The sequence below is a fragment of the Hippichthys cyanospilos genome, chromosome 10 (genome assembly GCF_059441005.1).
Source record: "Hippichthys cyanospilos isolate Australia breed blue-spotted pipefish chromosome 10, RoL_Hcya_1.0, whole genome shotgun sequence".
NCBI classification, from domain to species: domain Eukaryota; kingdom Metazoa; phylum Chordata; class Actinopteri; order Syngnathiformes; family Syngnathidae; genus Hippichthys; species Hippichthys cyanospilos.
In genome coordinates, this window is record NC_142378.1 from 15,318,028 (window position 1) to 15,331,943 (window position 13,916).

General features: G+C 41.8%; 1 protein-coding gene across 2 annotated transcripts in view; it reads left to right on the forward strand.

Moving 5' to 3' along the window:
• syde2 (synapse defective 1, Rho GTPase, homolog 2 (C. elegans)) overlaps nucleotides 1-13,916 on the forward strand; it is a 54,567-nt gene that overhangs the window by 15,830 nt on the left and 24,821 nt on the right. For both annotated transcript variants that reach the window (XM_088426106.1, XM_088426107.1), the window contains exon 4: nucleotides 2,521-3,653. In XM_088426106.1, the coding sequence (XP_088282232.1) occupies nucleotides 2,521-3,653 (1,133 nt within the window). The remainder of the gene's footprint in view (nucleotides 1-2,520; nucleotides 3,654-13,916) is intronic.

The following is a 13,916-nucleotide window of genomic DNA, read 5'->3' on the forward strand; positions in this document are numbered from 1 at the left end:
CACTGCCAACTGTGTGTTGAGCACTTATTTTTTTTAATGTTTTTTTTTCGCACGTTTAATGGCTATAGCAATAATGCCATCATTTGTAAAAGCAGTGACTTGTCTTTTTTCTAGTGGAAAACACGTTTCACATTTGACTGTGCCCTGTGTGTGCAAGTCCCCTCCCTTGTTGTGATTTGGTGAATTTTCACCTACTATGTTCTCCACCCATTTTCTTCTCAGAGCGCCTCTGTGTCTATTATTGGCAGGAAACTTGGATAAGTAAGGCTACTGATTGAAGGGGAAAAGGAGGCTAAACAGGGTTGGCTGAGGAATGTGAGTGAACAGCACTGTTCACTTGTACATTCACCAGTAGCTTTGCCAAGCCCTCCAGTTCAACATACAGAACTCTCAGTGCCTGGACAAGGGGTGTCTTTGTCCCCCATCCTTTTGGTCACACCCTTTCCTGCTCCATCTTATGCTGTGTGCTGTTGGACCAGCTTGTGGCACCCAAAATATTAACCAGGTTTCCTCTGAAAATAGAGCCAGCAAGGTTGGCAGTGTTAAATTATCCACCTCTCTTCTTTCTTCTATGTGTTTTTCCCTTTTCAGGGCAATCTTTGTGAGTCACAATTCAATTGGATTCACACTTTGGGGTCTACGTTTTGATTCAGAATTGATTTTCAAATCAAAACGATTTATGATAAAATGATTTTCATTGACATTTCTGATTACATCTAAAGATGTGCAAAGAATCGTCATGATCTACTCCAATCTGCTTTTCAAAAAAGAATGACAAATGGAGACATTACAGTGTTTTGTTTTGTTTTTTTTGCATGTATTAAGTTTTGAGTTGTAAGGAAAGTGCCTTTTTCCACAAAAGCAGCACGTGGACCACAACAACTACTCTATTCTATATTTTGATTCGTTGATACACCAATTACTAGAACTGAGACAGAAGCTTTGTTATCCAATTCGATATTGTTACTTGCAGGGACGTTTATTGCAATGATGTAAAATGTCAAAGTAATTTCACCCCATCATTCTTCTAGTTATATCAGCTTTTATAGATTGATAGAAAGCCCATATTAAGACATTTACAGTTATTTACATCTAATGGACCTTTTTTTCTGTCTGAGGTTGAAATTTTCAGCTGCATTTGAATTCACCACTCCGCTAGCGGCTAGTGTTAACGCTGCAGACTCGTGCCATATCGTACAATGACAGCTTAATTGACTAGCGGTTTCATAGCGTCTTTAATCAGTGATGGAATTCAATGTTTTATTGGCGGTGTGTTGATGTTAGTAGAGATATGATGTGATGGCCATTGCATTGACATCAAGGAGCAGCCGTGGCTCAGCCGGTAGAGCCGGTTGATTTTTTTTGGGCGCACCTCAAATCTCTCTGTCCAAAGATCAATCGTTTTGACCTGATTTATCATGTTATCTACAGTAATTGAAGAGGCTTCATAATGCATTATTTCATAAGGATCTAAAAACACAACTGAATGACTATACAAATCGTACGTCTTGAGACATGGCATCGTTTAGACCTTCATGTAGCATCTAGTGTACCTTTGCTTGATCCAAATGAGGTTAGTTCTAATAGCAGTTATCCAAGGACTTGCCAAGTCATGTGATACAGACCTAATCCAGCGTGAACTCTGGCTCCCTTGCTACAAGATGTTCCCTTCAAAGTAGAAAGGAGGCAGGTCTATGACTGGAGGAATCATGGTAAAAGTCTTTGAATGTGGAAATGATATGTTTTTCCATCTAGGACAGGCTCAAGCTAACCATTGCGGAAATAATGTAACACTCATGAGTGGGCAAGTCCCACTAAAGTCTGAGGCTTTCTTTTTTCTTATTAGGCATGGAACAGTACTGAGAGCAGTAATTGACCAGGAAAAAAAGTAATAAAAAATGAATAATAATCTTCACATCTCTCATTTTAAATGGACACCAGCATGCCTATTTTGCTTATCCTAATTCAAACAGTCAGTTGTTATACACTACCAGGGGCAAGTCGATCCAAAACCAAGTAACCTTAACTCATCAGGTTGCTTGTTTTTAGCTATAATGTTATGAGCAGCTATATAAATTAATGTGAAATAATTTTGTGACTTTGGTTCCGTGTATAATTGCTTCAATAAGTGTTTTCTTTTCTAGTACATTCATTTCCCTCATAAGATTAGTCAAAGAACATCAATTTTAACAGTGAGGAGAATTCCTCAAAAAAAAAATTCTGTAGACTCAATATAAATTTGATGTTGACCAACACTTTGTATTCTCTTTCTAAGCATTCATATAATTATTGATAAAGTGAGGATTGACTTTGACTAAATCTTACTTCTTGCCTCTTGATGGTCTGGTTTGTTGTTTTGGAGCGCACCCGTTCCGTTTGGGTTCATTTTTCTTTGCCAGACAAAATCCATACAGTCAGGGTACATTAGGAAAGTAGTGCTTGTGTTACCAAATGTTAATGTAACTTCAACATGAAAGTTCTCTTTTGTAACTTCTCTGTACTATCTCATTGCCCTTGTAGATGTTCCTGACCTTCCCAACAGTGTTGGTTTTTCACCTCCTTCTAGCCCAAACCCTACTAAAAAGAGCAGCTCCATCAACTGGTCATTCCCAGACAAGATCAAATCCCCTCGCACCGTCAGGAAAATTTCCATGAAGATGAAAAAGCTTCCAGAGCTCAGCCGGAAACTCAGCGTCAAGGGTCAAAGTAGCAGTAACAGCAACGGAAGTGGTCTTTTAGAGCCCAGATCCCATTCGCTTCGAGCTACGGGCGGGGGGTCTGAGGCCACTTCCCAAAATTCAGGCCATCAACGATTGACTGTTTCTGGTGTTGGACTTGCCAGCCGAAATGTGATCTCACGCTACCACTTGGACAGCAGTGTGTCCACGCAACACAGTTTCAATAAGAAGAAAAACAATGGCAGCTCCAAATCTGCAAGTAAAGGTGGCTACTTAAGCGATGGCGATTCACCAGAGCTGGTGGCTAAATCCGGGAAGCACAGTTCTGTTGATGGCAAGGAAGCTAGATATAAAGAAGTGGAGGGACCAAGCGGAAGCGCCAAACTAAATAGAACAGATTTGGACATTGATGCTTTCCGACATTATAGCTTCACAGAGCAACCCAAATGTAGCCAGTATATCTCTGGACTGATGAGCCTGCACTTTTACGGCGCTGAGGACCTCAAACCGCCTCGCATTGACTCTCGCGATGTCTACTGTGCCATCCAAGTGGACTCGGTCAATAAAGCACGGACTGCGCTGCTTACCTGTCGAACTACCTTTTTGGGTATGGACCACACCTTCAACATCGAGCTAGAGAATGCCCAGCATTTGAAGCTCGTTGTATTCAGTTGGGAGCCTACGCCAAGACGGAATCGTGTCTGCTGTCACGGCACGGTGGTACTACCGGCGCTCTTCAGGGTAATACGTTCCCACCAGCTGGCAGTCAAGCTGGAACCTCGTGGGCTGATTTATGTCAAGTTGAACCTGATGGAACAGTGGCAGAACTCCTTGGATGGCGGGCCAGATGGCAACAGGGAGCCCCAAGTCTTTGGTGTGGAGGCGTGGCGGGTGGTGGAGAGGGAAGACAGCGGACTCCTGGTGCCACTGCTCATAAGCAAATGCATCAATGAGATTGAGAAACGGGGTTGCCAGGTGAGACCAAGCACACATGTCCAAACTCAGCAAATTCTCCAAAATTAGATCATCTTGTTTCCTCTGCAAATGCAGGTCTTAACATTTCCTTTGAATCACATTTTCACATTTTATGTTTAAAAAAAAAAACACAGGAAGCATTTTTTTCTCTAATGAGAAATGTTCCTGAAACTTTTGTAGGAGCTCATTTATTATAGTGAATTTAGTATGCCTGGGGGTACAAAGGCACTTAATGGGGTGCGATTTTTAACCATTTCTGCCGGTATCGGCAAATCTAATTTGAAGCTTTTTAATCCCATGACAGGAAGAGTACATTTTTCTTTTCAAATTAAGAGCAAATTACTGTAATTGGAGCATGAAGTAATCGAATGATAAATTGTGTTAGGCCCTTTACACAACAACCCAATGTCGTCTTCGGAACCTGTCATGTGCCTTCATCTTGGTGTGGCAAAACACCCTCAAAATGTCAGCGTTTGTCGCAGGATGTCAGAAAAGCATTTTGGGCCCATTCGGCACATTGAATCACATTGAATCAGGGCCATCTGAACAATCTTCACTCTGAGTGTCTGTTTAGCTAGTGAATTAGCGCAAAAGACAAGACTTGAACCGGAAGGGACGAACGCATAAAACATAAGCGAAACCTTTCTAATACAAAACTTTAAACAGAACAGAAACAGTTCTCAAGTTTAGTTCGGCAAAGCACTTTGCTGTGGCTCACTACATTGCCTTTGTTATGTAACTGTTGCTGCAGTTGCAGCTGGGTGCATTGCATTTATGTAGTAGCCTAAACCTGAGCTGCTTCTATGGTTAGCAAACGCTTTACAAAGAATGCAAATCACTCTATATTTATTAAAAGTGCTCTTTTTTAAAATGTTTTAAATTTACCATTCATCAGACCGACAACTTTCACATGCGCCTCAGTTTACAGTATGTTTTTCTTGTGCCTCTGAACTTGCCCTCAATGACAATGGGTAGCATTGACCTTTGTTTTCCAAAGCTCAGTCAACAACTCAAGCACAAGAAACCAGATTAATAAAAAATTGTAAAGTTAGAGATTAAAAAGTAGATTAACACTGCAAAAAAGGCTTTAACCGTAAATAATTGATCACAATTCCTCTGTTAATCTGATACGCCTAATATCTATTCGAGTTGCTGAATAAAATACGGCCAGACATTCGACCGCAAATCCAATGTTCCAATGTTTTTAAATCAAACACGAATGACACATCACTCTGTTTTAAGTCATTGTTTTCTTTATTCTAATCCTTTGCCTATTATAGGGTACACGGCTGAAATAATGTTTTTATGGCGGTACATCATTGGAAAAAACACTAAGAACCACAGATGTCATGGCCTAACGTGAATACAGATGTATATAAACTCTGTTCATGACCATATACTCCATATAGCCTAAAGCAGAACACATTAAGACATGTTGCATTGGATAAAGGAATAATAGTGACATTAGACGTCCTGTATAACTCGGCAAGTACTCGCCTTGCGGCATCTGATCGCACAAGCATGGGCTTAATGGAAAATGGAGCTGCACTCCACTCTATGATGTCATAGTCATCTTGTGGCCATTTCTTATTGTGAAGGGAAAAAAAAGCTTTGAGCATCAAGAGACTGGTCATATGCTGACAATGAGCTAGGATGGTTTCTCCTGGGTCATGTGATTCTCTTAACCCGACCATCCGCCCCAGCATATTTTATGTGCTCTTTGAAGCGCAGCTGCAGTATTCAGAGAGAGACTTGAGCGGCGGCAACGTTTCTTCTTATTAGGAGTCAGTGACAGTAAAAGTGTTTGGCCATTGTTCACAACATCACTCTGGAGGAGCATGCCGGGGGCAGCGGGTGCCTGGGGCCTACAGGCGAAAACGAAACCTTAAAAAGGAGGCCAAACCTGCCTCCAGCTACATTTGCACTACTGGTTGACCGTGATAGCCTTAATGGTTCTGTGTGTGATTTTTAAGATACCTGATATTTTGGTTTACTGATATCTTGTTTGGTTGTTCTGTTACTAGATCATAAAACACACATCCTTTTAGATGAGGTTCGTAACTTTGTACCAAAAAGAAAAAGGTCTTACGAGTGAATCCGTCAGAGAAAAAATGTGTAATATTTTTGAGGGACACGATTAGTGTCAGCTCTTTTCAGACTGTTCTTTACCCTCAGATTTGAAAAAAAAAAAAAAAAAATACTGTATTTAAGTCCTTGGGATTGAATGTCCGGGTTCTCTAAAAAGGTATATATACATCTTTGAAATAAAAAGAACCATTTGCTGTGAGCCTTTTGCAGACTGCTCTTTACCCTCATGTTTCCAAAAAAATATTGTAAACATTTACCGGGGATTGACTGTCTGGACTCTCTAAAGACTGGTTAATATGTCTTCAAGATTCAATGTTAATAAAATGTTTAAAATGTAATAAAATCATGTAGTGATAAAAAAAAACAAAAAAAACAACAGTCATTTGTGCAACAGTCAAGTGCTATGAGACCAATTGCAAATATCTATCGTTAGTCATGCGCGGTTTTACGACAATGCAATAAAAGTTTCAATTAGTTCTCGTAAATCAACTGTGATATGCCTGTCAATAAAATGAGACCGGTATTTAATAGTGAAATTAGTTTAATCACATTTTAGGTTAACTCATACTGTTAAATGTTTCTGTTATCTCACATTTCTCATGTTTATGTATTTCATTCTGCTTTGTCTAAGGATTCATTATGATTGTGCCCTGTGCTTGGAGGATGTTGTTTTCACCACTATCGCTCTGCCCCCAGTTTGCGCCTGTCTTTAATTACTGAAATATCATGTTCAGTCTGGGTGAGTCAGAGATCAAGTAGTACTAGTGACAAGTAAAGAATATCCCTTGGGGTTATAGGCAGACAGAGGCTAGAAGATGGTTGACACCAGATCCCATAGGAATCCGTATGTTGTGTCACTAAAACACGCAAGGGCAGACACGGAGTGCAATGCGGTTTTACAAATAAGTTTGCAGATCTTTGAAGCAAGCGGTTAGTCAGAGTCACTTAGAATCACATGACCTCAGGGTTAGACAAACTTTTCGACAAAGTTTTGCTGGATGTTTTTTGGGCCTTGTGAAAAGATGTCCGCTTACTGTATGTTCATCTAAAGCTATGGATGTGATCATCTTTCTTGATTTACTTGAGAGCTATCCCTGTAACCTTCATAAATGTTGCAGTTGAGATGTTTTGGTTGTCCAATTTTGTACTTATAGTAAAGACCAGGCCAGTATTGCGTTTTATTTCGTGTAAGGTTGGATGTATGATGTAACTGTAAGTGGTCTTTGGCATTGAAGTGGTTCACATGCTGACTTTTGTGTATCTGGGGGATCAATTCCTACTCAATGCACTCTTCACAATAGCTTTGTCATAGTCTGGCAGCCAGTTTAGGGTGGAGTCTGTGTTTAAACCAAAATCAGGCGCTTCAGCACCTGCTGTGACCATGCATTGGATACGCAGAATGGAACGAGGATGGCTGAATGTCAGAGAAATCTCAGAAAAGAAGAGTCAAAATAAACTGGAGTTTGTCTGGTAAGCGGGACTGGCGGCTTGTCAAAATTGCGTTTGGACCGATGGGTGGAGTTCATCACAATGTTATCTCCTGGAAATACATACGCAGTAGTCTGTTGAACACCTGTAACGTAAACGCATGTGCCTGTCCAATGGGGGGGATAATTCTGGATATAAATTTCCCCCACCGCAATACCACCACAACTGTGAACGTGCGACATATCTGGTAATGCCAGTTGATACAGTCACAGTCAAATTGCACATTGAACTGTTAATTGTGCCATGATCTACGCATTGTATCTTCAAGCAATCCGATCGTGTGAAGCAAGTGAATGCTGCAGCAGTTGGTGGATGAAACAACATGGGCTTGGTTCCCAATTTAACAACTGGGAAGTGCAGGGAGTACCGTTTGCACATGTCATTTCCTGCAATTCCCTGGGTCAAATTTAAAACGCATTCAGATGGTACCGGTTCCACAAGTCTTAAGGCTGCTCTAGGTTTCATGCACACAATGCAATCCTGTTGTAATGATTTAGCAACGAAAACTAGGCGATCCATAAACAAATTATCATTAATGCCCACCCCAGTATCTTCTTTTAACAATGTTTCGATATTCTCACCCTTGTAATGAATCTTAACACCTTTTGTCAATGTTCCCACTTTTCCCCGAAAAGAGGTCACCTCGACTTGTGGAAGGACTCGTGTGGTTTTAACTGAATTGCTGGAATGGCGCCGACTATAACAAATTTGAATTGGGACATGCGGATGGGCTCCAGCCATATACCAAGCCCATAACGTGAGCATGGAACAATTTGTGCTATCTGCATTAGGTAACGAAACCATTGGTTGCAGAATAAAGGTTATGGAAGGTTCGCGATCAGTCGACACTTTGATTGTCAGTTTCTTGTGCCAATTCAGTGCCCCTTTGTTTCGGTGTGGATTGGCCCAATAATCACCGTCGACAGAAGTAATGTAATTAGACCATGACAACCACTTGCCTGCATCCGCATCATGGGCGCTCATAACATAAAACCAATAATCATACCATTGACTCATATCAGTGACAGATGTGTAACGTTCTACCAGGTTTTGAGACTGCAACTGGTTCAGTGGTATTGTGATAGACAGTTCATGAGCGATAGATGTGACGTTTATCACCGTTGCCGTGGTGTCAGTCAGAATCCTGAGGTTGCCCATGGCGCTGGTAGGCAAACGCTGTCTGTCTGAGGTAGGCGTTGTTGGTCGTCCGGACACAAGGGCGCCGCCCAGCATCAAGCCGCATGCTGCTCGGAGGAGTGCTGGCGGACAGGCCATTCTCCTGAGAGGGGTGTGTTTACCACAAAAACCCTTTCTTCCACTGTGGTCTTTCGTTGGTGCACCGTCCGTGCACTTGGGGGTGCTGATCCTGACTTCGAGGGACTGGCGTCGCTAGGCCCGTCAACAGGGGGTCGAAGGATCTTGCACTGCGACTGGTGGATCCACCCGTCGCGTCCTTCAACTTTCACCGCAGTTGGTGTCGCTGCAATCATCTGGAACGGGCCATCCCAGCGTTCACTGTCCCAACGAGGTCGTCAGCACCTTGAGGAACACCTGGTCTCCGATCTGGACCCGGGTTTTCTGTGGGATAGAACACACTGGCCAGTCATTGTGCTTATGCATCTCCCTTGTGCCAAACAGTCTTTTCATGTGAACTGGAAAAGAACATCCACTAGGTGGCTGGTCATGGGTTAAGTCTGCTAGTCCGTATGGTCCTCCATATACTATTTCAAATGGTGATAAAGTTTTTCCTTCAGCGGAACAAATCTCATTTCTGTGGCCACAATAAGAATGCAATCTGGTCGCTGTCTCTTTATCACTTGCATTGTTTTTATGCGTATGGCCTTGACTGTCCCATTTGTTCTTTCAACAAGCCCTTCTGATATTCAACAGTTCTCCAACTTTAGTAACAGCTTTTTTCACAAAATGCAATCAATTGTCACTTCTAATTACTCTCAGACTGCCAAATGTCAGTATGATTCGATCACACAATGCTTTGACAACTGTTTTTGCATCACAATGCGCTGTTGGGAAGAAATCAACCCACTTTAAGAATGCATCTAATATGACGAAACAATATTGCTTTCCTAATGCCTTATTTGATTCAATGTCATCCATATATATCATATGAAATGCTTCGGGTGGTTCTGGAAATTTGCCTCTATGTGGTCACAAATAAACTTGCGCATTATTGCAAAAACAGATATCACAACATTTACAAAAAACACAAACATTTTGAGTATAAAAAGTGAACCCATATGCAACTGATCATGCATATTCCCCCCTGTTGACACATGGCAAAGCTCATGTGTCAACTTTGCTGCTCATTCAAATCAGAATTTTAGTAACCATGGTTTTCTAACCGCCAATCTACTTTTTTCTTCAACATCTTGTTATGCTCCTTTATTTAGCCATTTTTGCTGCTACAGTTTAGGAGCTGATGTTTTCCTTGACATCAAGATGGTCTGTGTGTCTTGTTCATCATGTAGTGTGTCAATGCGGTTGTCTTGTGCTTTGGCAACTGTGGGCACACCTATGACTGTTTCTTTGGCTGCTTTGTTTGCCTAATCGGTTTCCTGCTCTAATTTGGTCATTTCTTTTCTCATCGTGGTTTTGAAGCCGCGGTTAGCCCAAAGTTGATAAAACACATGCCATACTCGCTGTCTGTCCATATTGTAACATCTTTGCTTTCAAAAATTTCACACGCTTTGATTAGCGCGGCCAATTCATCTGCTTGCAATGAACATGTCGATTTTAATGTTCCTTAAAACAAAATTTACTACATATCCCACCCTTTTGCGGCCGTCTTCCCCTTTGCTAGCTGAACCGTCAAAAAAAAACAACTTCTCCAGTCGGGAGAGGGGTGTCATTCAGGTCAGGTCTTGGTTCGGTGGGAATTTGGGCGTGGCTTCCACAGTCGTGTGGGGTGCCGTCTACAGGCGTGGGCAAAGGTGTCGCTGGGTTTGATGCTCCACATTTAACAATTATAATGTGTCCCTGTGATACAAGAACCGCGGTGCAATATAAATGTCATGCAGGCGATAAGAGTGTCATTTTTTGGGGTGGGGGGTTTCCAGCAACAAAACAAATACATAGGGAACCCTCAACGTGAGGGAGTGAAACAACACAACCTCCACTGAAGCCTCCCCAGCCAATGCTGCGGCCAGCACCACCTGAACGCCTTCAGGGGTCGGCCCAGCAACTGCATCCAATTCCTCAGAGTAAAATTTGACTGGCCTCAGTTTCCCGTCATGCTTCTGCAACAAAACTGAAGTCATGAATCCCTGTTTAGCGGTCACTCTTTGCTCAAATGGTTTGCTGTAATCCGGTAGTGTCAATACGGATGAATTAAACCAATTCCAATTTCACAATGTCAACTGCCTCGTCAGCTTTTTTCATAACTGATATCAAGCAGTGGCCTAGTCAATTCAAAACAAATTTTGGAATCCATATGCTACAATAATTCATCAGCCTCAAAAATGACATCATTTGTCTTTTAGTCTGAGTTTTTGGGCTTTCGCAATGGCCTCCTTTTGTCTGTCAGTAACAATTCTGCCATCCTTATCTCATTAGTTCTGCCAACCTTCTTCCATTTGTTTCCACTTGCCCAAAATCTTTCTTGCCACAACGCCAACATCCTTATGCATTCAATTTTGTCTTTCAACTCTCTCTTACATCCTTCTTTTCCGCTACCACAATTCCTGTTTCCAACACAACACACTTCCACTTCTCCATCACACCAGAATGTCTGTTTTCTCCCCTACATTCTTCTACTTTTCTTCTTCTACTCCACTCTCAGCTGAATAGTCGATTTATCTAATCTCTGAGTGTTGGAGGTCACTCACATCTACATTTTTGTTTGTCGTATAGTTCCATTTAGCCTTGCATTTTCTCAGCTGCTGTCAATATGTTCAGCCTGTTTATCCATTATCTACCATGATGCGATTTGTTTTTAGAAAACTCTTGCAAACTATACTATATCAAACAATTAACATATCGACTGGTTCATCCTCCTTTTGCACAGTTGAATCTATTTTACTGTAAGACCTGATCCTATCATGCTAATCTCTTCAAACAATTATTACATATAAGGCATCAATCTTCTACCTTTTAAATTCATATTTTGTAAGGTGCCAGGCTTTCTTCCGCTTTTGCGTACTTGTATTTTGCAGGGCCAGTATACAAAAATAATTCTGTCCTTCCTGCCTCCTTTTGTCTTAACATGCAGGGTTTGCTACTTGGATCATGAAATACAACTCCCTATCACGTGTCTATGCAATTTTCTATACAGGTGTGGTTGGTAGAGAAGGGTCGCGTTCCTGTTTTCAGAAAGTGGAGGATAAATTACGAAAAAAAAAGGTCGCAGTCACGGTCAAAAAGGGAGGCAGAGGCCTCTGATTGCCACCCCTGCTCTCCGCGCCTCTGTTTGTCCTGTTATCTGCAATTCTCGCAAGCAGCTTTGTTTGGTGTCTACTTGGCTGTTTTATTTTTTCTACAGGTCATTTAGTGGCTGCTGCTATTTCCAGATTCAACTTTTTCTCTTTTATCGATTTTGCTATTTGAAATTTTTCTTCAGCTTTGTTCTAACAAATTCAGTGGTCTCTATCAATTTGCCAGTTACAAATATTTTCCACTTTGAAGAACAACAACAGCAACAACAACAAAATCAACTTTAGCAAAAACGACAATTCTCACAACTATGACAACAACAATAACAGCAACACATGCAGCAAACTGTGTGAAAATTTCAACAGAGCAAGCTTCACAAACTTACACTCACAATCACTTCTCATTTTCATACCACAGTCTCCCAAACTGACTATCATACGACAACATGCCTACATGTTATTAAGCTATGAAAACACAACATTTATAATCCAACGTCATCTGGCTATCCACCCCTGGCATAGCCTCACATACGACACAACAACTTTGTGTATTTTATTTGTGTTTCAACCACTAATTATTCATTGCCAGTTAATCTAACATTTGGAAACATCCTAATTCTTAATTTAGTCTCAACTGATCCCATAATATATTTTTCCATTTTTCTCATTTCACCTGTGTGCTGAGAATTAACCCTGTGAATGGACCAGTTTCTGCCCACAAACCTCAGGTTTGAAACCATCTCAAATTTGTCATTTTGACTTTTAACCATGCAGACTAGATCAAGCCCGATCTAACAATGTATTTTAGCCAAATTTCAACAAATATCATTGTTTATTTCTAACAATCTAACATACAAACATGTAACACACCAATAGTTACACACCAGCAAACTGACAGATACACACGCAGATCCACATCACACAACATGCAGTTTACAACGTATATGTGGACTTTGTTAAGCACGTACAAGACACACTTTTTGCACACACCATTTCAAATGGCATCACTCCTTTGGCTTCATGTCAACCCTCAGTACTCAGATGTGGAGCTGAGACCCAGTCCCGAAAAGGGTCTTACTGCCGTGGCCACGGTCTTGCCTGGTTGTCAACTCCGCCTCTGAAAACCTCAGGTGTTAAGAATATGGTGGTAAACTCAGGTACGAATTGTTGGTGTCTGTTTTCCACCGTTAATTTGGATTTACTGTCTGGCTGTGTTAGTTGCCGACAGGTTAGTGGCTGCGGTCAAATCATCATCTGCTTTCTTTTTTTCTCGGCCACCTTCCATGGTCGTTTCGGTTTGGCTCTATCAACTAAAGCCTTGCATTTAAACCACTGTTAACCATCACTGTTTTCAATCCTTTCCCTGTCCTTCAATGACAACTTCCGCAACACTTTCTCCAATCCACCACAATCATCCACGTCTCCTGAAAAACCGTATTGGATTTTCCATTTTTCCACATACTTAGTACTTTCTCTGCTATCTATCTCTGCCCGACGTACTTTTTCCTTCGATTCATCCACAAAACAACAACATTCCTTTTCCCATTTTGCCTCCTTGGGCCGAGTTGCGGCCTCGGAGGACTTATTTCTTTTTTTTTTTTTTTCTCATGATTAACTATGTTTCCTTCGTCACGGGAGAAATGCTACGTGCCTGGTGTCGTGTCGGATACCGAGCTTCTACCTCGAAAGGCGGATATCCCCAGGTGTTTATACTCACGACCGTTTCACCAGTTTTAGATTTCCCGTCACTCAGGACAACCACTCCACATTCATTCCACACTCATACATCACAAAAATGATCAGCAACTGTGCACCGGATGTTAAACTTTCTCTTTTTTAAGTCAGGCCGTTTGTTTAAAGTCCAATTGACTATACGTTTAAGGTCCAATGGACCAGCCAGTCTCGTCAGACTGAACCCGTCTAGACGGTCGTTTAAGGTCCGATGGACCGCACGTTTAAGGTCCGATGGACCGCCCGTTTAAGGTCCGATGGACCGCTCGTTTAAGGTCCGATGGACCGCACGTTTAAGGTCCGATGGACCGCACTTTTAAGGTCCGATGGACCACACGTTTAAGGTCCGATGGACCACTCGTTTAAGGTCCGATGGACCGCCCGTTTAAGGTCCGATGGACCGCACGTTTAACATCCGGTGGACAATTCAGACTCGTCAGACTGACCTTTTGTTCTTGCAATCTCTCCGCTGGTCGAGTCACTCTGGTTCGTTGGATGGTGTTTGCGTTCCTCCGGTGAGCGGTGTCCGACGTCTGGCCTCGTGGAAAGGAGGGCTTCCAGAATCCAACGG